The sequence below is a fragment of the Ambystoma mexicanum genome, chromosome 9 (assembly GCF_040938575.1).
Source record: "Ambystoma mexicanum isolate Mex_15411 chromosome 9, UKY_AmexF1_1, whole genome shotgun sequence".
NCBI classification, from domain to species: domain Eukaryota; kingdom Metazoa; phylum Chordata; class Amphibia; order Caudata; family Ambystomatidae; genus Ambystoma; species Ambystoma mexicanum.
The window spans coordinates 521,922,561-521,950,424 of record NC_090931.1 but is presented as its reverse complement, the minus strand read 5'-3'; the positions used below and the strand labels follow the sequence as shown (position 1 = coordinate 521,950,424).

Here is a 27,864-nt window from a genome sequence, read left to right as displayed (position 1 = left end):
GGGGTTGAAATCCCAATACAGGGAAGCCTGGAGCCTACCAGAAGTGTGCTGAATGCAAGAGGGGGATACAAATTCAATGCCAGGGGGTACCTAACTCTCGACAGAATGAAGAATTTTGTTAGGGAGGCTGAGAATTGGCTCTGTTGAAGGGGATGTGGCAGTGCCAATAAGTACATGCATATTTGGCAGAGATGCCCTAAACTGACACGATAACTGGTCAGACACTCTGGATAACCTTAATGCGATCACTAGGGTTACCCTGACGTTGGATCCAGTAATCTGCTTGTTGGGGATCTTTGGGCAGAATGCTGGGGTGAAGCACTGTAAATATCCCAGTGCTACTAAATATGCCAGTGCTAAAAACCATAATCCTCATTGCCAAGGCCACGATTGCGGCCTTCTGGAAGTAACCAAGAATCCCCTCGACTGACGATTGGTGGACATGCATGTGATCTGTGATGACAGTGTAGAAGGTGACCTACTTTTCAGACAATGAGGTCCAACCATTTTTGCGAGATGGGGCTGCTTTTTATCCTTGGCACATACTCACAATAAGGACTTTACCTACGCCTCCAGACTGAGAGTTATGGGTCTGCTCGAAAGGGTTTAGACTAGTCGTGGGATCTCCTGGGTGAACAAGGTGGGGCACTAAAAAACGTTCATAGTGCCACTGTGTGTGTGAAGAACTGCTTTCTTGTTTCTCTTTTATCTTGTTACTACTGTTTTTTGATTTTTTAAACACATGCTCCTGCATGCAGTGGTTATACGAGTACTGGACTATTGTGTATTGCGTTACTTTTATGAAATGCCAATAAAAAGATTACAACAAAAGTAGCAAGTGTAAATATAGGGTACCGCATAGCATGGGGTAAATGTGTATCATATAACTATAACAGCATTTGCAAAGTCCTCCTGGCTGGAGATGATGAAACATGTATTTACCGCTTGATGACATTCTGGAAAACCATTGAGACAATATTAAGTATCAACTATTGATGAATTGTAATTAATAAAATTATTGAAATTGTATTTTATTTGCATTTTAGTTATATGTAAATACCACTGTAGCATGGACATTTATTTAAAAGTTCTTATGGGTATTAGCTGAAAAATACACAATAAAATAAAAGTAAAGCAATATCCTCAGTTGGTAAGGAACTTTAATCTTGGGCCCAGTTTGACTACCTTGGGATAAGACTTAACAAGTATTTTTCGTGGAATTACCATATTGAAGGGCAGAGTGAAGATGCGCCATGTAAATGTGGGGATATCTTCTGGTTGTGTATGCATTATAATAGTAGAATATTGGTACTTGTGTTTGATCAAGATTATGTATTTTAACCTGTTATGCTCTTTAATAGATACAACCATTCTTAATCCAGTTTTTATGATGCTGACCTTCTGAAAGTTATTTGCTTCACTTGTATTGATTGAAGGCCAATTGCATTCCTCATCTATGCATTTTAGAGGAGCACCCTTGGCCAGACGCTCTCTAAAAATCACTGTTTTTCATTTCCACAGTGGAAGAATCAGACATCATTGACCTTGAAAAACGCTATTGGCTGCTCAAGGCCCAGTCAAGGACTGGACGTTTTGATCTGGAAACATTTGGCCCCTTGGTTTCCCCTCCTATTCACTTGTCTTTGAGTGAAGGTACGTGGGTTAACTAAACCTTTCCTGCAAATATTTATGTAGCATGGTTTTTTTATGGTACACATTTGGTAATGTTTTGATGACTTAATTTGATTATTTATTTGGTGCTTTGTAATTCACTACATGTGTACAGGATATTTCCGAGCACACGAGTAAAAGCAGGGAGGCTTGTAGGGAAGTCCTGCAAAATATTCCCCTGAACAAAAGATTTCCTACAAACCATCAATCACTAGGAATGATTTCCCAATTTAACAAATTAACAATATTGGCTAAGAGAGAAAAGCTGTGAGGCCTCATCACGAATCTGGCGGTAACCCTTAAATGTGGCGGTATCGCTATTACCGCCGCATTTAAGGGTCCGCCAGATCATGGCCTTGGCGGATTTCCCCCCAGCTCAGAGCTGGGGGGAAATCTGCAGCAAATTTGCCAATTTTCTGTGCTATTACCGTCGGCAGGAAATCCGCCGGCGGTAATAGCGCAAATTTTCCCAATTGGGCCCAAGGGAGGATGAGGAATTCCCGAAGGGCCCAATGGGGAATGGGCACTAACCGTTCCGCCAAACCCGTGATCCGGCACTAATGGTGCCGGGGGGTTTGGCGGTAGGGCTAATAGTGCCGGCGGTAATAGCGCCGGCATTACCACCCAACTCATGATGAGGCCCGTGGCCTAGTCAGCAAACTACAGATTTGGAACTGAATTATATGAAAGCTAATTCTCGTTTCTCCAAGTGACAAGGTTTTGTGATCATGGGGCGAGAACTTAAGGAGAGAAAGAAATGGGAGCACAGAGAGATAAACCTAATTGTTTAGAAATGATCATAACCATGTAATGGGCTACATATTGAATCAAAAAGATTGGCAAGTAGTGGAAGGAGGTATGGTGCAGCCTAGCAGCAAAGGTGGAAAATGTGGAACCTGAAGATCCAGGTTGTGATTCTGGCTACATGATTTGATGACCACTGTCTAATCCTGAGAAAGTCACTTCTTCCTGTTTTTCCCTTGTCTGTCAAATTCAGGAGTAATTAATACCAAACTCAATATCACAATAGAGAGCAATATTACTAAAATAATTGCTGAATAGAGCTGCGGTCTAGTGGTAAAATTACATGCTTTGTTATTTTGTCTGGATTATAATAGTTGGCATCATTTCGGTGTAGCAGTCAATGCATCTATGTTGCCTCTTGAAACCCACTTTGGTTGCTGTGCCACCCTTTTATTTAACCAAATCATGATATTTTCGAAAGTGTTTATGCCTTTTTATAATCTGTGTTTAAAAAAAAACTTTATTTGTGATTCACGTCACATAACATCTTTAAACATACATTGTAAAATTGAGGTACAGTTACAAGGTAATTAGTGATGCCCTATTTCCTTGGGGCCTTGGACAACGGGAGCAGTTTACTGTGCTTATGGGATCTCACTCAAACAGGTAAGTGGGGCAGTGCCGCTGCAGACGGGAAGCCCATCCTCTCCCCCAGCAGCGTTTAGACTGTGCTCCAGATATGGCTCTGAGCTCTGATCACCCCTCGGTCCAACCTCTTCACACTCCTGATTCAGAGCTTTGAGTCAATAAGTAAGCTGTGAAGGGGCTCCAAATGTTCTTAGGCCTGATTTGCACCAACATGGGCCCCCGTATTCCTTATCAGTGTCACTATGCCATGTTAAGTCCTTCAACCACAACTTAATTCTGGGGGACCATTAGGGAGGTGGGGGGGCAGGTCCATTTCAGTAAGCTACATCGCCTGGCGACTCTCACAGTGGTTTCTAAGTAGTTTCCGGTACTGTTTAGTGAGATCTGTGGCCCAGCCAAACATGCAACATCAAAGTTGACAAGGGGTGACCTGTCCCAATATTGCAGAAATAAATGCCACCACCTCTTCCCAGAACGGTCTCAGTCTGGGACAAGCCCATATCATGTGCAAAATGTCAGCCGGTTCATGGTTACATCTCAGGCAGCGGCCGGCCTAGATTGATCCAACTGGTGGATGCGGGCCGGGGTCATGTACACTTTGTGCAATGTTTTTAGCTGGATCAACTGTAGCCGTGTATGGAAGGCCCCACTGTGTGTCTGTTTTCGCATGTCCCCGGCCACTGTTTATCTGTAAAGGGAGTCCCAGCATCCTCTTCCCTTTTCTGTTTGCCTTTTAAGAGCTCCTGGGGAGAATCGTGTTGAATCAGTTTGTATATTATAGAGACCACCCCCTGCAACCCGGTGAGCCTACAATGTACTTCAAGAGCGGGATAGCAGTCAGCTGCTCTGGAAACACGGTGGACCACTCCCTAAAAGCTGCTCACATTCTAAAATAATGTAACCTACGCTGGGAGCCCGCCCCATCCTTTCCGTGAATAGTTCCTGGGTGACAAAGGAGCCATTCGGATACATGTCTTCCATGCAAACTATCCCTGCCCCCGCCACTCCCGGATACTGGCTTCCTCGCAGGTTGGTGCCATCGTCTACACATCCCACAACGGAATACCCGGGCCAAAGAGGACATCCACCCGCAGCCTTTTCTGGACTCTCTTCCATGCATGGATCGTGCACGCCACTGGGTCAAATTTACATTTGGCTGCCACCCTTTTGGAGATCAGGACCCCCTGTAGGGAGAACGGGTGTGCTGAGCATTTTTCTATGCTAACATGGGGAGAGGCCGGGGCCCCCAGCATCCACTGTGAAGTAAAATATAACTGAGATGACAAGTATAATTCCACATCAGGAGCGCAGGCACCTCCCTTGTCCCAGGGTAAGGTCAATGTGTCAGAGCTAATACGTGGGCTTTGTGGATGCCATGCTAGTTTAATCAGCTGGGTCTTCACCTCTGCAAAGTATCCTACCCCCGGCCAAACTGGAATGTTCTGGAAGATGTACAACAGTTTGGGGGTCACCACTATTTTGGCCACTGCTATTCTGCCCAACAACGAGCGGGGGAGCCTACACCACTTTTCTACCTTCGCCTTCAGAGTATACAGGTATCGTACATGGTTGACTGCTAGTAGCGTCTGGGCGTCTCTGCTGACCCTCACATCCAGGTACGTGATGGCCCGTTGCTCCCAGCTATATCCCTCGGTGGTCGGTGGTCTAGCTGTGATCTCGTTCAGTGGGAACAGAGTGAATTTTCCCCTATTTAACCTGTGGCCCGACGCCCCTCCAAATCTCGCAACCTCCCTTGATAACGGAGCTAGGTTGGTTGCAGGGTCTTTAAGAAATAGGATTGCGTCATCTGCATACGACACCAGCTCCCTGGTACCCCCCAGAGCAAGGCCTCTAGTCCTGTGATATTTCTGCAGTCGGGCCGCCATCACCTCATCGCTGTAGCAAAGAGCAAGGGTGAGAGCGGGCAGCCCTGTCTGCTCTCCCGCCACAGTGCGAAGGGCCTAGACCAGATGCCTCCAATCCCTGTGCAGGCATTTGATCACGCATATAGCAGCTTTACCGCCGACAGTATTGTGTGGTTCCCAACTGACGCAACACCTCGAAAATGTAGTCCCACTCCAGAGTCAAAAGCTTTCTCCATGTCGAGCAGCACTGCCGCTGCCTGCACCTTAGGGTCTATCTGGGCCAAAATTGCGAAGAGCCTGCATAGGTTGGATGAAGTTGACCTTCCGGGTATGAAGCCTGATTGATCCACGTGTATAATATGGGATATATGCGGGAGGAGCCAGTCTGCCATGATTTTGGCAAAGATTCAACAATGTCAAGAATCAGCAGCGATATTGGGCGGTAAGAGGGGCAGTCTAAGGGTTCCTTGTCTGGTTTCAGGATTAGTGTGATTACAGCTTCACGCATTGTTGATGCCCTCCTCCCACATCGTTTGCATGTGCTGTGCCACCTCTGGCCCCCATTCCTTATAGAACTTGGCCGTGATCCCATCTGTGCCAGGTGCCTTGGATGTGGGTAGGGCACGGATCGCCTGGAGGAACTCATCTATTGTAATGGGGGCAGCCAGCCCCTCCACCGCCTCCTTGCTCAACACTGGGAGGGCAGCCTCTCTTATGTAATTTTCCAGTTCCTCCATAGTCCATGACCCCCTAGAAGTATTTACCTTCTCATAATATTGACAGAAGGTGTCTGCTATGTCCGCCTGTTTTACCACTGCTGCCCCCTCACCACTGCTATGTCTATGCTCCCTCTTTCGTGTCGAAACATCATTGCCAATAGTTTACCTGGCCTACCTTCCTCCCCATACCTATGGGCCATTGCCGGGCGTGCCAAGTACTTGGCTTCCTCCTCTGCCAGATTGTTAAATTGATCCAGCCCTTCCCTTAGTTTAGCCCTGAGGTCAAACCCCACCCCCATCCCTCGTCTAACTGCACTTCCAGTGCCTTGATTTCTGATTCTGTCTTGTTTAGCTGTCTGCGTATAGTTTTTAATGCACCCAATTCCAGGGACAGGCACACCCCCGAAGCACAGCTTTAAATGCTTTCCAAATGGTACCGATTGTGGGTACTGAGCCCAGGTTCGTGCTGAAGTATGACTTATTCAAGTAGTACACTTCACTTTTAAACACTACATCCGATAGTGCCGATAATTTAAATCTCCAGAAGGGGAGTTGTGCTCTTTCTCCCCCTCTGGGCTCACCTTCCAAAGAACCGGTGAGTGGTCAGATAATGTTCTGGGGAGGAGAATGCAATCATGCGTCTGGTGTATCAGAGAGGGGTCTGCCGAAATATAGTCCAGTCGTGAGGAGGTCCCGTGTACTCGGGTGGAATGAGTACCCCCTCACCTCTGGTCACAGCAACATCCACACATCGCCCAACTCCAGCACCTGCATACCCCCCAGAACCACCTCCACTGCCTTAGAATGCGGGCGATTCCTCCCCCCCCCCCCCCGGTTGATCTATATCTCTGCGGGTCGAGCACAATATTTAGATCCCCCCCACCCAGAACAGGCAGGTGTAAAGAAACTTGTGACATCTATTCACTAATGACTCAAAAAACCCAGGGTCATCCACTTTGGGTCCATAAATATTAATAAATGTGACCATCATGTTGCCCCAACAACCGGACACATTCACATACCTGCCTTTTGGGTCTATTACCGTTTCGGACGTACGGAAAGCCAGAGACTTGTGCACAAGGGTCAGCACTCCTGCAGAGTACGAGGAGTATGAGGTGAAGTGCCTGCATTCTCCCCAGGACCTGGCGACTCCTTCGCTCCCCCTGCCCACCAGATGGGTTTCCTTGGCGCTGTGCCGTTGGCAAAACTGAACTACCTTGCGGGCCTTGCCTTCGTTGTTGAGACCCCATAAGTTCCAGCTAATTACTTTGACCTCCAGCATTCCTGGATTATAACTACTATAGACAACATCGCCAAAGAAAAACCCTTCACTTCTTCTCATAAACGGGCAATGGCAAAATGGTTCACCCCACTACTTGGCACCATGAAAAGGAATAAACGAAGACTAGAACTTGATTGGAGAAAACAAAACGACGGTGTGAACAAACTGAAATTCCTACAACACAAACTGGCATACAAAAAGAAAATACAAAAAGCGAAGAGGAAACGCTACTACAACCGAATGTTCGAAGCACCAAACACCCAAAAAGAACTCTTCAAAATCATAAACTAAATCAAAAATCCTCCGGGATGTAATAACGCACCAACTCTGTCCATGAAACTTTGCAATGGCTTTCAAGACCACTTCAAAAACAAAATCCCCAACATCCAACAAATCATCCAAAGCAGACCGTCTGATCTGACCACGATCCCCACCTACACCCAGGAGGAGCACCTAAACAAACTACGAAGCTTTCCAGAAATATCAGTGGAGACATTCATCAAACTGGTGAATGAAAGCAATAACTCAGGGTCTCCCAAAGACCCCTGCCCACCAGACCTATACAAATCGATTCTTAAACAAGGAACGCCCATGGAATATCACAGGAACGTCCTCAACCTTTCCATCGCAACTGAACAAGTGCCACAAGCCTTCAAAACTGCATACATCAGGCCACTACTCAAAGATACAGCGGGAAACCTAGAGGACCTCTCCAACTACAGACCCATCTCCAACATCCCGTATACAGCCAAACTACTCAAAACGTACATATACAAAACAACCCAAGACTTCATAGAATAGCACGGCTTACTAGACCAGACACAAGTTGGCTTCAGACCACTGAGAGGAACAGAATCCGCTCTACACTCAATATGGGACGATCTAAAAATCAACACAGACTCGGACAACAGCACTGCCTTGATACTCCTATACCTATCGGCAGCAATCGACAGTCAACCACGACACCCTCAGAACGAGATTAGAAGGACTTGGAATAACAGACACCGCCCTACTATGGATCAAATCTTTCCTAACAAACAGAGCGGAAACCGTATCGATGAAACCCTTCAAATCCAGCCGGAGAGATTCCACCTGTGGAGTGCCACAAGGGATCATCCTTCTCCCCTCTACTATTCAGCATCTACCTGTATTTACTTATCAGAATCATCAAAAGCCACGGCATCACCTGCTACAACTACGCTGACGATACACAAATAATCTTCAAAATACAAGACAACCCGGAAATAAACTCAATGCTAGAAAACTGCCTCTGCGATGTATTCTTCTGGATGAACTCCAACTGCCTCAAAATCAACCCAGGCAAAACTGAAATAATAATAGTCACAAAAAATGGAGGAGAAAACCATTTTATCCCTTTGCCAAGGGAACTCTGGATAACCCCAGCACCCTCGCCGATTGTAAAAAACCTGGGGGTTCTGATGGACTATAATCTCACGCTAGAGCCACAAGTAAACGCTCTCCTCAAGAAATGCTTCTTTCTCCTGCGAGCGGCAAAGAGGATCTTACCGTTCCTATTGTTCGCCAACAAAACAACCACCATCACCGCCCTAGTCATGTCCAGAGTAGACTACGCCAATAGCCTATACCTTGGCATGCCTGAACGACTCTTAAACTACAACGCATTCAAAATGTGGCTGCCAGACTACTTCTGAAACGACCCCAAAGAGAACACACCACACCAGCGCTGAAAACACTACATTGGTTACCAATAAAACAACAAATAAAATTTAAAACAATGTGCATTACGCACAGAGTAGTACACAACGACGGCGCTAAGTTCCTGAGAGACAAACTGCGTCTACTTCAACCAACAAGAACGCTCAGATCAAGCATTGACATCCGCCTGGAACCGAAACCCTACAACAAAAGAAAACTTGGAGGATCCTCCTTCTCTCGCCAAGCCCCGAAAACCTGGAACAACCTTCCAAAGTACATGCGTAACACAAGAAACCACCTACTATTCAGGAAACTACTCAAAACCTGGGTCTTCACGTCATAACTAGAAAGACCGGCCACAGGGGCGCACACACACAACTAAAACATCAATGAATGTAGTGAGACCCTGATCCACACCAAGCAATCAATGGGAAAAACCCTAAGGTAAATATCCCCCAACATACTAAACGACTAACCGGGAGACAGCCGCAGTACGACCAAAGACCGTAAACATAACAAGACAAAGACAGAAACTTTAGGACAAATCATCAAGAGGACCATGACCTTAAACTATAACCATTCCCAACAGACCTAAGGTCAACAGATAGAGAGGGAAAGGAAGCACTGCAACACGAGCCCCAATCCAGTGGGTGAGAAACAGAATGTTTCATCACTACACACTGTCCACCAATACACAGCGGGAAGCACAATGCCCCATCACACAAAAACTACAACTAAACAATAGCCCCAAGGATGTTCACCCCACGGAAACCAAAGAACCAACGGAAAGACAGTCATGACAGAAGGAAACGAACAACTGACTAAACAGGCTCACCAAGACGGATACACTAGGACGCCACATCAACGCCACTCCACCCTGAACCATTCAAAGCCTCAACCGACCAGTGTCACACTAGATAACCTGAGAATAGATATTACCTAGCCAGTCCCACACCCAAAGAAAAGGTTCAGACGCACCTATCAATCAAAACAATACTCACTATGAATAGAGCTGGATCAGCGCAGCACCACCAAAGTGAGTCGGCCCACGAGGAACCAGCAACAACCCAACCCACAGGTATACAACTCTAACGGAACCAGAAGTACCTGAATCGGGATACAGACCCCACTAAGCCAAGCCTCAATCTTCTGCATACTTAACCCACACAAAGCCACACAACCATCTCTCTCCCAGCAATCCGCACGCACTTTACCACACCGCATCAACAACACATAAACATCACCTACAGCACTCGAGGTTTCGCCTGATCCGATACTAGCACCAAAGCCCAGCACTGTGTGTATACCGAGCTGAACCTGCCAACAGCACACCACTTCTCCCACTCTCCTTCTCCCCTCCTCCCGACTAACCCTATCCGTCCTTCCTGTTTACAGATCCGCCAGAGCACCTGGGGACCAATTCCGTTGGTGATGGTGCACTATATATGTACCTTTAACATAACATAACCATTGCTCACTAGTGTATCCGTTTGGTTTGCCTGCTTAGTCCCCTTACTTACATAGGCTGTACCTTGGCTAATTACTAGACCTACGTGACGTGAATCATTTTTGTTAACTAACTCCCAACGTTCCCCGCAACTCCCACCCGACACCCCCTCCCCCCCACTGCCCCAACCTACCCACCACCACCCACACTGCCCACCCCCAACTCGCAGTGACATATACCCACCACCCTAGTACCCGCAACAACTTGTTCAACATGAGACACAGCCTGGGGGTGCCGGACACAGCCACCTAAGTGACCTCTCACCTTCCCAGACCTCGTTGCGGTAGGGGGAAGACTGCAAAGCTTAATCACATTATGCTGCAGGACTGATTTATTACATTTCCATCAACTCACATATTAGACATCCATCGTCGTGCACTTCTCCCGGGTGTGTAAAGAAATGGGCCTGGCCTCCATGTTGGACACGTAGCTTGGACGGGTACAGCATGGCATACTGTATCCCCCGGTCGCGGAGTGCCCGCTTTGCTGCCAAAAAGGAGAGGCGGGCCCTTTGGACTGTTGGGGTAAAGTCCGGTTAAAAGGCAACTCTGGCTTTCTCTTACGTGATGTCCCCAAGTTCCCTGGCCAGTCAGAGTACAGAATCTCGATCGCTATAATTCAATCAGCGTGCAATGATCTGGCGAGGGCCACCCCCCGCCCCCTGTCTGGGAACCGTTTGCAACATCCAGTGCGCTCTATCCACCAAGAATTGAGTAGATAGTTGGGGACCCTGCCAGACCTCCTTAATAAATCTCTCCATATTCTGCTGCGGGACCGATTCGAGCACCCCCACCACCAGGATGTTGTTCCTTTGGGATCTCGCCTCAAGGTCTTCATTCTTTTTCTTGATCAGTCTGACTTCCCTCCGCTGCTCCTGAACTGCTTGCGTTGTCTCACCGCTAGTGTATTCCAATGTCCCCACACGTTGTTCAGCTTCTGATATCCTCCTGCCTTCTTTCTCGATACGCTCCTGCATCCTGTCCACCCTATAAGCCATCCCATCCAGTTTGGTATTGATGGATGCAAATCATCTCTGCCAGTACTTGGCTAAGTTCCGACTGTTGAGCCCCTCCATTCGAAATCGAGGGTGGCTCCTCTCCGCCCAAGAGGGGTGCCTTTTCGGCACTGTCCTGAGGCACCGACATCCTCTCACCTCCTTTATTCAGACCTTCTTTTTGGGTATAGGTCAGGCAGGACTGTTTTTTTATTCCCTTTAGCCATACAGCTCGTTACCCACTGCACTGCTGTGCTCCTCAAACGCTGTTATTGTCCCCCTGAGGGGCCTGGTTACATCACTTCCTACAGGCTTCACGGTAGGGCTTCCTTGGGCAGGCCCAGATCTCACACCTGTGCTGGTCTAGTGTTGGAGCTGGGGGAGACTGTCCCCTACACCTTCAGAAGCCGACTCCCCTCCAGGCTGTATATCCCTGTTGTCGTTAGTGGCCCCAGGAAGGAGGGCCTCCCCACACTGTGCCAGTGCCCGGGTTTTGTCTCTGTATTGGTTTGCTCAGGGTGCCCCTCCTGTCCAGATATTATTAGGTTCAGCAGCCCTGCTCACCACGCCTCCTGATCAAAGCTCCCCCAGGCCCTCACCAACACCTGCAATGCAGGGGCGCCGCCTGGGCAGGGAAGGAGCGTCCAACTATCCCTTTCCTCCCTTGTCTGCCAGTCAGCTGTGCTGATTCCTTCCCTGACCGAAGACCAGCTCCTGCAGTCTGGGCCCACTTAACATACTGTGTATCCCCGGCAATCTTTTGGGATCAGGGAGGGAGCTGCCATCTTCCTAGCCAGCCCTCTGCAATTTCCAAGTGCCGTGCCGTGTTTGCCATGGGGCCCAGGGGGACGGAGGGGTGGGGGGGGGCAGGCTGCTCACTCGTATGGCCCAGGTATTTTACAGGCACGTTCGTGCTCAGCCACGTCTCCTGTTGGCCCGTCCCTCTCTCCTCCAGAAGCGGAGTCGGGTGATTAGGCGTTCGGTGGGTAAGCAGATTGTCTCCCTCAGCACCTGCTCCTCTCCTTGCCCTTCACTGCTGCATCATAACGGGGTTTCCTTCGCTGCACCACCCCGGGCCCGGCCCTCTCAACTTGCACAGACTGTTCCAGTATCTCCCCAGCTCCGTCTTCACACTATCCGCCTTGGCTTGCCCCACCGCGCCCGTTCGGGCTCAACTCCTCCACCCCGTCACTGACTCCCGCTACCCGCCTCGTCCAGCAGCATGGGACGTCCTCAGGCTGTCGGCCGCTTGTCAGTCAAACATTCCACTGTGTCGGCCTATGTGGAGCAGCCTCGGCCCTCCCACCAGGGGGTGCCACCACTCTGGTTCAGTTGCGGGAGGTCTTCAGTCAATCTCTAGAGCTGGGTGCGGCAGTTTAGCTGCGTCCTGTGCCATGGATCGCCCCTCGCCACCAGCGCTCCGCCGTTCACCTGGAGCCTAGTCAAGTTCTTTAGCCTCTCACGCTGCACGTCTTAACATTCGCCACCTGGCCCCTCCAGGACCTTGCGGGTGCCCAGAGCTGGACCTCAGGTTGCCGATCCCCTTAATTAGATCATCCGCTGACAGGGTGCAGTTTCATTCCTATTGAATGTTAATGTAAAAGGATATTTGAACCACGCACTATCACCACCGGTGTGGTCCCCTGGTGCTCTGGTGGATCTGAAAGAAAGGGGGGGGGTCGGTTAGGGCTTGTTAATAGGGCAAAGTTTGGAGAGGAGCAAGAGAGCTGTAATGTACTGTTGGCAGCTTCAGTTCGGTTAACACAGTTCGCTGAGCTTTTTGTGTTTGTTGATGCGGTCTGGTGAAGTGCATGCAGATTTCTGCGGATCAAGAAGTGTGGTTATGTTTAGTTAGGGTGTGAGAGGTGTGTGAAAAGGGGTGAGGTTTTTAGAGGTTTTTGTAGGGTTGGTTAGTAGCATTTTTGTCCCAAGAAATGCACACTCCTATTGTATGTCTTTCTGGATTTAGACATGGTTGTCTTCCTTTCAGTGATCTATTTCCGCATGATAAGGCGGTCTCTCACCTCTGTCATTATGTTCATTTTGCTAGTCTTTGCATTTCTATATTTGATTTTGGTTGGCACCTACATCCCGGTTTGTGGTTGGTGCTAACTAGTCCTCTTGGATCAATCTACTTGCGACCTAGGCCCATACCCAACGCCCTGTCTGAGTGGCTAAGGTTGGTAGTTCTGCCTTTGTGTTAGGCTTGTTTGCTATTGTTCTGTCCTGATAGGGTCGTAGTTCGTAGTCGGTTCCACCTAGCATTGTCTCTTGTTTTTGTCGGGGTGTCCCTTAGTCGGTTCTAGGTGTGGTCTGTGCCGTCCTTTATTCTTTCAGCCTGTTCTTTTGTATTTTCTGTTTGATTGTTTGTTGTTTCCGTCTGGTTCCGAGGTGTTGAATAGCCAGGTTTTTAGTAGTTTTCTGGTCTTTGGTATTTCTTATTCCTTTCGGGAGGTTGTTCCAGGTTTTTGCCGCCATGTAGGAGAATGAGGAGCCCCGTAGTTTTTTCCTGGCGTATGGTTTTGGTTCCAGGCGGATTTCATTGCTTGATCTAAGGAGTCTCGTTGGCTTGTAGATTATTTTCCTTTGTAGGAATTCTTCTCCTTGTCCGTTGATTGCCCTGTGTGTTATGCACATTGTTTTGAACGTGATGCGTTGTTTGATTGGAATCCAATGTAACATTTTTAGCGCTGGAGTGATGTGATCTTTTCTAGATACCCTGTGGAGGGGTCTAGCTGCTGCATTTTGGATGCGTTGTAATTTCTTCAGGAGATGTTCCAGCTTCCCGAGTTAGTCTGTTTGCGTAGTCAATTCTTGACATGATGAGGGCGACAATTGTCAGTGTTTTGTGGGTGAAGGACAGGAAAGGTAGGATTCTTTTTGTTGAGTGAAGGAGGAAGAAGCATTTCTTAATTATCGCGTTTACTTGTGGTTCTAAGGTTAGTGTGCTGTACATTAGGACTCCCAGGTTTTTGACTGTGTTTTTGACTGTGTTTTTGGATGTGTGGCCGATTTCCCCTCACGACGGGTCCAGCACGGAGTCTAGAGAAATGCGGCCATCTTGGTTGTGGGCTCTCGAACGCGCCCCCATAATTTCTTTAGTTTAACAAAATATGTTGATTGTATTCTTTAGGATAATGGCCAAATCGGGCTAAACTATTTTAATACTTAGTAGTATGGCTTTAGTAGTGGTAGCCGCGTCTAGAACCATCACCAATTCCATTTTAGTAACATGCTTCAGCATCTCAATAAGTATATTAAAAAGGATACATTGGCTCATCACATCACTTTCGATGAAGGATTATTTGATGTTTCATTATTAGGTCATTGGGGGTGGGGGATCAATGGCTGTGTGATGTTATGCTCAAAACTGTGTGATGTCACTGATTCAAATCCGTTTTGCCACTTTTCCCTTGGCGAATATATTTATACCCTCTGCATCAGTTGTTTTATTTGACAAATGTGTGAATGTATAGAAATAAACTGAACCCTTTTATGAAGAGCTACATTAAATCAAAAATGTAAAGGTTTCTTAAAACCATTTTAAACCTTGTTTAAAATAACAAGGAAGGCTATGTTGGGGAAGTGTCATGTCGCTGACTTGAAAAACAAAATATCTGGATCCCAATATTGCCTTCTCTACTTGACTAAAATATTTTGAACTTAGGAAGTTCACATACCTCCTTGTACTTCTTGTCCCTACTCTCATTTTATGTCATGTTTGAGTGTAAAATCAAATTTCTCAGTGCACATTTATAGCAACTTTAATCTTTCCATATTTTACAAGTCGTTAGGCTGAGTAAGACTACCTGTCGCATCTGTCACTCTCTTGGAACAGGGCGGACAAAGGCAGAGTTAGACAGGTAATGAAAACTGGTAATCACTAGTTTGCCTGTCATTTATGAAATTAAACTTGTGTAATCTATGATTGTGCTTGCACATGACAAGTGCTCATTTCCACCCTATAATCAAAAGGATGACTAGCATGAAATATTTCCCACAAAGTGAGACATTTCCCACTAACCCAGTTTCCTGGTTGGGGCATATTTTCATACCCTGTGTGTAGTGAACGACGATGAACATGGGGATCAAGCAGCGAAGTGTACAGCATCAATAACTCACATCCAGGATTTTAAGATGCCTATAAAGCTGCATATTTTCATCTCGGTTACATAAACAGTGTTAAGGGGCAATTCAAAGGTTAAGTGCAATGAAACGGTCAGGTGAGGGGCATCAGTTACTATACATCGTTTACCAATTTTATTTAAGCACTTTGGCCATCAAGCCTCTTGTGCCGGAACAGTAAAACATCACACCGAAACATGGACAAGTATAGAACAAATAGGGGAGAGAAGAGTCGAAACCAAGGACTTGGATGTGGTAGAGAAGTACAAAATCAAAAGTGGACCTTATTATTCAGAAAGAAATTATTATTCAGAAAGAAAAATAAGGTAGTTCACTTTGCAGAGGAATTATACTATTACAAATGTTTGACGCCGATTATCTTTTTCAAGAGATAATGTTTACCCATTCTCCCGGCTATATCCAAATTCTGTCGGTGCTTGCATATTTTTATATTTTTAGAGTTTGGTGTTGAGAATCACTTCTATCGAGGTAGAATGTCAACTGCTTGAAATGGGGGTCGAACTGGGTAGAAACTGCAAGTGATTTAAAACTTCTTGATGGACCCATGGCTTTGTAATTGCTTGATCCAAAGTGGGGGTTTGAACCCTTTCTGTGTTAGTCCCTGACACAAAGCTAAGTGTGGTTCACTGAGCACATGGACCCACAGATAAGATTGGTAACGCCACAAAAAAGACAAAAAAACATGACCACAAAAGTAGGGTGTGTGCTCTTAGGTCTCCAAACAAATTAATCTGTCTGGCTACCCCTCTCTGCAATCCTTGGTGGGTTTCGGTCACTCACAACCTGAGGTGTTTAAGTGTCTCTGTAGAACTTCCTTTCCAATTGTCTGATAACCAGTGTACTCTGCTTCATCTTCATGGTGGGGTCTGGTTCTAGGGCTACTCTGCTGCCTTCATGAAGAGCTAGGTGACGATGAGGCTAAAGGTACTAAGCTTAAGCCTCAAGATCTCCCGCTGGTCGCCGACTGATTGATTTGGTTGGCGAGTAACTGTCCTAGCCCTGACTAGGGAACATTTTGCCAACACTGAAGTCCCCCTGACCCCTCCTGGTTACTCACCTCGTGCCTTTGTAGCAATCACTTTCCTTGGGAACACACCCCTTTTCCTTCTGCATATTCCAACACCTTACAGTCCCCTCGCCCCCTTGTTGCTTTGCCACTTGTACCTTCTCCCAACCCCACACTAGTCCCCCAGATGTAGGATGTGCCTGTGATACTTTCCTTGTCTGCCTTGGCCTTCCCAGGCTCCTCAATCCTCCAGCCCTTTCACTCTAATTTGCTGCCTACTCCTCTTGCTGATCCACACCCCCCTCTTTTTCTCAAATCCTGCCTTTTATTCACCCTTTCTGGCCTTCTCACCAGTTGCTCATGTTTGCCCTTTACCACCTGGTCTCACATCTTCCTCTTGTTCTCCTACTCCCCTCCTCTTGCTTTTATCTCACTGCCTAATCTTGCTTTTTTCTCACTGCGTCATCTTGCTTTCCTCTTACCGTCCCACTTGCTCTTCGCGCATATTCCCCCTCTTGCACAGTCCCCCTTGTTCTTCTCTCATCACCTCAACTTCACCTCCCCTGTTCCAACCTTTTCCTTCAACTCGCCTTCTTTCCATTCCTTGAAACTAGCTTAACTTCCTCCATTCTAACTTTCTTGATGCTGCCTCTTGGACCTTTGCCAAGCCATTCTCCTTGTTTGGTTCTTCCTCTAGCTTCCAACATGCTACTTCTCTGCACTGCCCGAGCTGTGGTCATCATTTTCCTCTACATAGGGTCCTGGCCCGGCAGGACTGCCCTATTCTCTCTGTTGAAGTGAATGTAAATTAGTGTGCTCTTATGGGATTGGTTTGTTTGACAGAACGTGCACTTTCCTCAGAACTAATGCTGACCACAATCTTGGATCCCTGTTGCATGTGTGCACGGTGGAGTGCCACTTGTGTGTACGCAACCCCTCTGCTGCTTTTTCCTATCTGTGTTCACAGATAAACCTTAGTAGACATGTGTGTTGCTATACACAGTAGACTGTGTTTATTGCGTTCTGTTAGAGATCCAAAGCCGGCGGTTCAAGTTTCCCTTACCTAGCCGCCACATTTTGGAACTCCTTCCCCACCTCTCCGAGGGCAGAAAAATCCTACTGGGTGTTCCGCAAAGCACTCTTCTCCTTACCCATAACTCTCCCTGACCCCTATTCACACCATGTCAAAAGACTTAACCTTGCTACACTACTATACTGTATGACAATGCCACTATATCATTACCTCTCTCAATCCGCTCTAGATCTACCTTTTCCTCCTTCCACACTTCCCTGAAATCTCTCCTTCTCCATTCCCCGCCATGAAACCTTCCCCACCTCTCATTCTCTCCCCTTCCCTCAAATCTTCCCTATGATCCTCTCTTCCCTCCCCCTTCCCCTTATCCTCCCTCATTTTTACCCTTATACCCCTTCTGTTTTTCCCTCCTCCTTCCCCTCCTCACCCCTTCCCTCTTCCCTCACAGATGAATTGCTCTACTTACTGTTTTTATTGGTTTGATTCATGATTGTAAATTGCTTCTACTGTTATAATGCTCTATGTATTCTGTTGTTATAATGTAAAGCGCTTTGGATGAAAGCGCTATATAAACACAATAAATACTAATACAAATAACATGTACCTGTGCTACCCTACTGTATTGTTTGATGAAACTATTGTCAGAACTTCTACCTGTTACAGCCCCTCAATGCCTCTGAATTCGAGCTATACAAATGAAATAAATATTTCCTTGTTTCCCACACCACAGAGCTGCAGACCTCATTTGACTGGCATCCCATGTAGTGGACACCCATAATTGTCTTTGCTTTCTAAAGAGTTGGCCCGGAGTTTAGGATCGTGACAGGACGAGAGGAGACACATTATAGTTACTTTCTTCAAGGGCCTAGGCTCTCTTTAATGGCAGGTGATTTCGAGTATAAGCCTTGGACAAATCCTTGCCTTGAGGAGTGGGAAAAATGGGATAGACCAGTGCTTCCCCAGTTCCTGCATCACATAGCAGGTAGCGGTACCTGGTCACTGTGGTCACCCTATCCCTAATCCTCAGAGCCATGCAAGGGGACTTTGTTGCATCACATAACGTTTCTCAAGGTTATAGATGTAGAGTTGTCTGATTTTGCAACAGGAACATCTTTTGTTGGCAGGACAATTTTGAATAGTGTCTGATCTTCTTTCAGCCCACCACAATGCTCGTTTTTGGACCATCCATGAATCTGTCTTCTTTGAAAGAACTTGAAATTGTTCATCTTAACTGTACTTGAGGCTAGCTTATTATTTTAGCCAGAAACACATTTTATTTCTTAAATAAATATGCTCTTTGGTGCATTGATCAGAGTAAACATTTCTTTAATCTCTGATTAAACCTTTGAGTGTATAATGTTGCGATGGAATAATGTATGAGCTTTGCATGCCACAAAGAAGTTCACCAGATGTTAACAAGCAAAAATTAACGTAATCTAACAGTTGCGTCTTTTACATGGTTGTTTTTACATAGTTAAAGCAATCTAGTCCTAATGTAAATGTGAGTGTTTCTTAAACAATTAAATATTTCTAACTGCAAGCTAACTGTAGTGTTGATTTATAGCTGTTAGATAAGACCATTACGGCACGGAATTCCTTGCCTGTGATTCTTGAGTGTAAAACACTCTTTACATTTTCCTTCTGTTCATTTTTGCTTTTTACCATACTATTAAGTTGTTTGGGACTTTGAAAGCTCATGCATTATACCATCTCAGCAATTTTTTTTCAGGTAGTACAACAAAAGGTATGAAAACTCACTTTTGTGATTTGTTGTTGTTGTTTGTTTTCGAAACTGGAATAACACGGCAAAAAAACATGCACCTGAATATTTCACAGACCGAAATTAAGACTGGATAAACAGAGGCTGACAGTAGCTCCTGGGTATCCAGCATTCACCAGTGACCAAGAACTATGACTGGGGAATGTGGAGCTAGAACAGTGTTTCGCAAATCGAACTCCCACATAAGATCCAAACATCATTTTGTCCATTATTTATTACTTCTTATGCTCTAAATGTCTTCTAGATTTGTCCTAATGTGTATTTATTACTTGTCCCAAACCTTCAGAATTAATTGATAAAGGTGCATTTGTTCGGCATCAGTTGGCTCAGGCACCCAAAATTACCTACTAGTAGCTGTTAGTGCAAATAGCTCTCAGCTTCCCCCAATTTTGAACCATGGTATTTATTGAGTTGGGGACATTAGTAGTTGTTGATTATAACACTATGGCATGGCTTAAGTGAGTGGTCTGTCTCTTTTGCACGTGCATGAAGATGGTTTGTGTCCCTCTTTGCCATTTCGAGGTCTGCCTTTGTCTGAGATAAGTGGTATTTCGGATTCAGCCTATGAACTTTTTTTTTAGCCTGACTCTATTTATTTATTTTCTGTTTTTAAAGCACTGTTTACGCAGTGATTTCCAAGAAGGCGTCATGAACTGTGGCCACAGAACCATAAAGGATGTGATGTTGCTCCGAATAGAGAGTTCAGCGTAGGGACAAAGCAGAATTAGGGTGTCACCCCACATAATTGTTATGGACAGGCACGAGCAGTTGTACTTGCCGTCTGAAAAAGCCTACACTTGGCATCTGGAAGCTGTGGCACGGACAGTACTACAATATATAGTTACAGGAAAGTACGTATCAATAAGCAACCTGGACCAAAAAATTTCAAAAAAGACCCAAAAAATGTGCAAAGTCATACACAAATATTAGTGGCCAAACATAACATTGTATTGAAAACGTCCTAATGAGCATGTGTAAATGTTGTAACAGGCTACAAAGGCCGAGAATCTGCATGCACCCTAAGAGAAAAAAAAATGCGAACTACACAGGAAGGCGATAATGTAGTTGGGGAAGCGAAATGAACGGACAAATAAAATATTATTACATCGCGTGATTTCAAAGAAAACCAAAATAGCGTGCAAATTAATACACAAAGCAATGTGGGCAAACAAAACGGTTGAAACAAAAGTATTAGGGGTAAGAAAGGATGAGAATAGGCATACTGTACAAATGTGGAACGTGTGCTATCTGAAATATTGGTGGAAAAATGTAAAAGGGCAGAAAGTTAATACATGAGTTATATGGGCACAATTAGATTTTCTGTAAAGTAAAAATGAAGGGGCGGGACGCTGTAGAGTGGGCAAAAGTAAACTTACATACTATTTATTACCTCCATTCTGTTTCTGCAAGTCGGACACCAATGTGTTCGCAGCGAAGATTCTTTGTCGACTGGTCTTGCATGTCCCTTACAAACATTTTACAACATAACCTTATCAATTGCTATTTTTTTGCACCCATTCATTCCGTGAATGTCTTCAAAGCTTTCCCTTTCACCCAAGGTCAAAAAACAATTGCCCCTTATACGTTCACTGGGATGCACGGGCGTATTGTGCGTCCAACCAAAAAAAGCAACTCGTGACCTTCACTCAAAAGCCAAATACATTCTTATGTAGCATCAACAAATTTAAATTCAGTTATGAGAACCGCTACTCATCTACAGCTCCGGAATCGCTGTTTCTAGCAAAGAGTGCAGATGTTGGCTTAGTTTTGAAAGCTTAGGACTCCAGTCTGACGACAATAGTATTCCAAAACATTTTAACCCACACGCAGTAAGCGCTAACGGTACTGTGAGGCGAACCTCCATTTAAACGTATGACTTAAGTGACACGAAAACTCCACTTTTTCAGTTTGTGCTCCCATTAGAGGGCACAAACTTTTTCCCCCAATCAGTCTAAGGTGAAAAGAGACGTTGTGAGGAACAATCCCCCTTATAACTTTCCACCCGCTGCACAGCACATCAAAAAGTGCAAAGAAAAGCAGAGTGTTTGATATATTTGTTTTTCACAAACTTTGGTGAGGAATCATCCAAGGGGGAGAGATGTGTAAGGCACCCAAAAGTGCTCCTCCAAAGCAAACAGGAACTACACCATAAGAACACATCCATAGGAAGAGCACTTTTTGGGCGGCCTATAACTCTGCTCCCCCTGGACGAATCCTCACCAAATTTTGCAAAAAAAAGTATATGGCCCGCTCTGAAATTTTCCGCAAAGTTTGGTGAGGTTTGGTCCGGGGGGGGGTCCCCAAAACGTCTTTTTTTCCCCATAGACTGAATGGGGGAAAAACTTTGCGCACGGCTATAGGCCAAACCGCTGGACTGATTTTCACCAAATTTGCGGCAGGTACAGGGGCTTGGTCCAGAAAGTGTGCTTTTGTAAATTTGGTGACCTTCCGTGTAGTACTTTTATTTAAAATGACCACAAAAAGTAGGTCTAAAAAAATTAGTGATCTCTATGTCCGCTCCACGATCACACTTCCCTGTTCGCTCCAGGGACAAGATACCGATTGGCTAAGGGCCTGGCGTCATGACCGCGGACACACGACATCTCTGCCGTTTGGCTGCAGCGAGACGTGTTCTGTGTCAGATTGTTTGGATGCGCCCAACATCTTGGATCCGCCGACAGCGGAGCGACAACCAGCGGCAACATGCTATTTCGAAAACGCTTTTGCTGTGTCATAGTGCGTTGGGAAAGGTTCAGACAGTAATACATGGGGGGAAAAATGCATTTGTTCTGGCGGTAGGTCTTCATGATGTATTTTCTATGGGAACCTTGTTCGGGATGTTTGTATGCACAGAAAATGAGGGGTCAAATAAGGGTAGCATTTCAGTCCGTGCAGTGCACAGGGAACTTCAAAGTGCTGTAAGGACACGCGTGGTGTTAGCGAACATTGAAACTGAGCACATGCCTTCATTGCATTATTTTTTCCTATGGGTATGCTATACATTAGTACGCCGCCATGGGTGTGACATGCTGCGGGGGTTGTGCCCAGGGCCTACAGTCTTGGATTGCGTATTGATTAGCTGGTTGTGGGGAGTGTGTACAGTCTTGGGTGCATGGCCAAAGGCCATGCACCCAAGAACAAAATCATAAGCACTGGAGGTCTAAGCCACTGCACACCCATACATTGCAATATCTATGGACATACAGGTAGGCGTCCAGCCTCTGGCCAGAAGCACTGTAGCAGACAGTAAGAGATGGGTGAAAAAATGCATTTGTTCTGGCGGTAGGTCTTCATGATGTATTTTCTATGGGCACCTTGTTCGGGATGTTTGTACACACAGAAAATGAGGGGTCTAATAAGGGTAGTGTCTTGACTTGACACGTCGTGAAAAATATATGGGCCTCTGTCCCCCAGTTCCACACAGAGAGAAAAAAAACTACTCCCTATACAAGCCTTGAGGCCACAGGTGGTTGTTGTTTCGCAGGATCAGACGCCGCCGAGGACCCCGGAGCTGTGGAATGAATTCAGGTATTCGCACAAACAAGCACAGTACTTCCAACAATGTAACTGTTATTGAAAAAGGGCTTACCCAAGGGTGATTGACAGATGCCAGGAACTCTGAGGCTGTGGTACAGAGAAGCGTCAGCAATCCTTAAAGTCAGGCGCCAGAAACCCAGCGCTGGCTACACACCTGATGATTCTTGGATGTATTTGTAACACTGTGTAACTCGTGCTTAAGGCACCGTAGCAGTTCAATGAACCTTGAAGACCGTAGAACACTTGACAAAGCAGAGAAGGGTAATCCAAACAATCTGTTAAACGTTAGACAAAAATCCAAAAGTCCGTAAATCCGAGCAGAAACCAAAACCACAAATCCAAGGACCAAGAATAACCAGTCCGTAATCCGTAGGCTTGAGGTCTGTTTCCAAATGAATCCAAAACGTGAATCGAAAACGCCAAACAGTGTCGTGAAACAGCTCTGAAGCGGCGAGTAGTTCAAAGTGCGCCACTTTTATCTCTGCCGACTCCTGATCACGTGAGCGGAGCTCAAGGCACGTGACCGGAAAGTTGGCCCGGAACCAGGAAGTGGTTGCTGCCGACTGCTCCTGCTCCAGCCCGGTCGCAATCTCCATGGCAGTTGCCACTGGAAACGAGGAAACAAATAATATTGCCCTCTGACAGAGCCTTGGACCGACCTGGTGACGCTTCCCTCGCACCACAGGTAGCATGACCATGTGAAGGACTGACTGTGACTTGGGGAGTCTAGCTGTGTTATGTGTCAGGGAGTCCCTGGGGTATGAGTGTTATGTAAAGCGGTGTGCCTGACCTTCCTTCTGCGCATGACAGGTAGCATTTCAGTACGTGCAGTGCACAGGGAACTTGACCCTGTTGTAAGGACACGCGTGGTGTTGGCCAACATTGAAATTGAGCAGATGCCTTCATTGCATTATTTTTTCCTATGCGTATGCTATACATTAGTATGTCACCATGGGTGTGTCATGCTGTGGTGGTTGTGGCCAGGGCCTAGAGTCTTGGATGCATGGCTGTCGGCCGTAGGCCATGCTTCCAAGACTGCAGACCCTGGCCACAACCACCACAGTATGTGACAACCATGGATGCACCTGTAGTATTCCGTATTGATTGGCTGGTTGTGGGGAGTGTGTATAGTCTTGGGTGTATGGCCGAAGGCCATGCACCCAAGAACAAAGTTATAAGCACTGGAGGTCCAAGCCACTGCACACCCATACCATGTAATATCTATGGACATACAGCTAGGAGTGCAGCCTCTGGCCAGAAGCACTGAAGGATACCACACCTATAGATAAACCCCAACTACCACACATCACTGAGGTGGTTGTGGGGAGGCCCTGCACTCATGGAAGGCCATGCACCCAACAACAAAGTTATAACCTCTTCACTTACAAGCCAACCTGGGTTTTATCTAGTGCGGTGGTTGTGGCCAAGATGTACACTTTTGGGTGCATGGTTGCAGGCTGTATGCCATACACCCAAGCATGTACACACTGCCCACAACCACTGCAGCTTATCACATTTATACATCACATCCATACAATCGATTATGTATCTGGCAGGTGTGGGCAGGTCCCAGTCTTGGGTACAAATTGAGTACATGCTACATTTACAATGTTTCCTTCTAACCACTGCAGCATTTCACAGCTACAGAGACACCCGTAGTATTGAACATCACTCAGGTGGCTCTGGGGAGGGTCTGCAGTCATGGGTGCATGGCCAAAGGCCATGCACCCAACAGCCCAGTTATACGTAGTGTACTTACAAGGCACAATAGGTGTGATATGGTGTGGTAGTGCATCACTCAGGTGGCTGTGGGGAGGAGCTGCAGTCATAGGTGCATGGCCGAAAGCCATGCCCCCAACAGCACATTTGTACGTAGTGTAGTTATACGCCCCAATGGATGTCATATTGTGTGGTAGTAGTGGCCAGACGTCGAGTATTTGAACAAAGTAATAAGCACTGCAGTTGTAAGAAACTATGGATTTTATATACTGTTTACCCATACATTGAAACATCTATGGCCTCACACTCAAGTCTGTAGCCTGTGGCTACAAACTACTGCAGCATATCACAGTTAAAGTTACACTCGTACTATGCAACCTCATTCAGATGGTTGTGGGGAGGGCGTAGCATTTTGGGAGCATGGACAAACTTTAAATTACAAGGCACAATGGGTCCGATATGCTGTGGTGTTTCTGCCCAGGACCCAGAGTCTTGGCTGCATGCCCAAAGACCATGCACCCAAGACTGAAGTCATAAGCAGTGGGGTTATAAGTGAATATGGGTGTGGTGTAATGCGGTAGTTGTGTGCATGTCCTAGCGTCTTGGCTGCATGGCTGCAGACGATGGTCCCAAAAGTAAACGTAGAAGTAGTTAATTTACAAGGACCATGGTTTTGATATGTACCGATGGTTGTGGGTAGGAAGTATACTCTTTGTACCTTGGTCGTAAGGTGTAGGTGGTGGGTTACACAACAAAGATGCTAGGGCCAGCCTTCAGCCACTCCAGCATTTTAGTGCCATAGATTAGACGTGTAGATTTGCATATGTATGAAATGACTGTAAATATACTTGCTGCTTACTTTGTTCAGAATCCATATATGTCTTGCATGCCTTTAGTACTTGGCGGAAGTATCCTTTTTTAATTTCTGTGATAAAAGAAAAAGGCATGTTAGTCTTTGCATTTTATGAAAGCTTACTACATTGTGTAATAGACAGTTTACCTTTTTTTGTTGACCCTCATATTTAGTTTACAAACCAGTATACTGTGCATTCTGCTCAGTTTCTGTGTTTGCTTTTCTAATCCTTGGGTCTGGGGGGAAAACTCCTTTATTTGCTATGCTACTAACTATTTCTTTGTTTCCTTTGAGTGTTTCCTTCTTCTTTCTGATTAATGTTATGTTTGTTGCCTTGCTGCCGATTTTTAACAAAAGTTGGATACCTGTTTGCGTATTCTAACTGTGCATTTGTTCTTACAGATCTGTGATATTCATTTATTTGTGTTGTTGTTACAGCCTCTTTTGCAGTTAGATACCTGTTGGCGTATTCTAACTGTTTGTAGTCTTTCAAATAATATTTTGGTAATGTTGAAGTAAACATTAGTTATTAAATTTTGGCTTTAAGAAGATTAAATACGCATTTGTAAGATTAGCTGGCAATCTCTGCTTTAGAGTAATGGTGCTATCATTAAATTCAAACCATCCACATTTCTTTTTAATGTATGCAGTGTAGTGACCTGCATTGGGTGTAGCTCCTGCATGATAGATTATACCTATTGTTGTAAAGGTTTTCTTTCCAAGTGACACTTGACCATGTGTGAATCCAGTCAGTTTGCAGTTGTTTTTGGTACCATCTGCATTATAACCTAGAAGCATAAGTATTACGTAGGTACTATGTGCTTGTATCAGTAAAGTGGAGCGATTGTCTGAATTGCAAATGGTACATAATCTGCCATGGTTTGCATTCTGTACAAGTTGCTGAAATGGAATGGATTCACAATTAGGTATGGCTCATTTGGGATTTGTTCCTGTATCACATTGCTACAGAGAGTGCATGTATGTTTCCACATGTAAGAAATCTGGAAGATTTCATTTACGGGTATGCTTTTGTTTTCCAGTACTAGTAGTAAGTACATTAGAAATTCTTGTGAGTTTATAGTGAATCTCACCATTCCAGCACAGTAGTCCAATTCTTGCCTTATTCCTTGGACACTGTACGTGTTGTCAGGATTGTTTGTTGCGTTTCTATGAAGCACTAACATTTGCAAACACAGTTGGCCTGTACTGTGTAAGTAAATATTGTTAACAATTGGTGGCAATTGAAATAGAATTTCTGATGTTTGTTAATCTGCTTAGAATCACATGCTGTGCATAGGTCCGACATCCAGTGGTCACTGCGGAGTATTGCATTTTGTTTTTCGTAGTCGAAAAGGGGACGTCGACAAGGCGTGTCTGAAACACTATCCCTATAGTGACGTGCGTTGTACCCACAATCCCTCACGCGTCGAGGTCCCTCAGATTGTTTTTTTCCGCCCAGCTTCTGGTCGCCTTCACGCGGAGCTCTTCGAGAGACATTGCAACTCCTCGACCTCTGGTCGTGTTTTATCTAATATTTATAACCCCTCCCTCGACGCAGTTGTAAGCTGTTCTCCGCCGAAAAGAATCTTCGACGGAGGGTCGAGCGGAAGAAATCCTTCGGCGCTGCCGAACACGTGGCCTGGCCTCGCAGGCCATATACAGTAGGGAGAGTGGGGTCGTGGGACATCTCTGGGTCTTTTCTGAGAATGCCTTTCCCTTTCCTTTCCCTTGGGGTGTTTATCGCGATTTATTGCCTCGGCTATGGAGAGGACACCGTTTAGGTTTTGCCCACTTTGTAAAGGCAAATTCACTTGGAAGGACAAGCACTCACGGTGTAACCGCTGCTTGCCCCTCGATCACAAGGAGGAAAGGTGCGCGGCTTGTCGGCTTCTTAAGCCTAAAACTCTAAAAGACCGAAGGGTTAAAAGGTGGGCGGCCTACGCGATGTCGAAGGCCGAAGGTTCACCCGCCGCTGCTACCACCGACAGTGACGAGGAACGCGATAACACGACCTCCGCTACGGAAGTCGAAACCCCCTCTAAGGAGCGCTTACGCGCTTCGTCGTCTGTCCCCGGCCCCGACGGGCTCGGCTCACGCCCTGCTTATGGGGATGAACACCCCGGCGACACAGACGCACACAAAGATCCACATAAACACACAACCCACGGCTCTTCTTCGACAAAGTCGAAAAGACCTTCGGCGCCCAAGGAGACGCAGGTTCCACCGGCGGCCTCCTCGGACCGTTCGGGTTCGAAGCCCCTCTCGCAACCGCAGCCGCGACCTGCGACTGGGCTTTCGGCAAACAAGGGCGCTGCCACCAAACCATCGGCCGGTGCGCATCAACAGAAAGCGCAGACCGCCGTAGAGCGTTCGATACCCATAGCGTCGAAAACTCAAGCTTCCGCCGACAAACGAGTCGCCGACAAGCGAGTCGCCGATACCTTAGCAAGGATCGCTGTAGCCGACGCCCAAAAGCGTACGCCGAAGATTTCGTCGAGCGTTACACATAAGTTAAAGGATACGCCGAAAAAGCCCGAAGGGAAGCAGGGACTACCCCCTTCAGACAGGGAGTCTCCCGACACACCGGAAGGTTTTTCGGAGGGCGACGGGACACTTTCCTTGACGCTTTGGGAGAGGTCGAGCCATTTCGAGTTAGATAACCCTATGTTTCCCCCGCCAGACC

General features: G+C 46.2%; 1 protein-coding gene across 2 annotated transcripts in view; it reads left to right on the top strand.

The window, feature by feature from the left end:
• USP32 (ubiquitin specific peptidase 32) overlaps positions 1-27,864 on the top strand; it is a 3,569,419-nt gene that overhangs the window by 180,713 nt on the left and 3,360,842 nt on the right. For both annotated transcript variants that reach the window (XM_069615070.1, XM_069615069.1), the window contains exon 6: positions 1,522-1,653. In XM_069615070.1, coding sequence (XP_069471171.1) covers positions 1,522-1,653 — 132 coding nt within the window. The remainder of the gene's footprint in view (positions 1-1,521; positions 1,654-27,864) is intronic.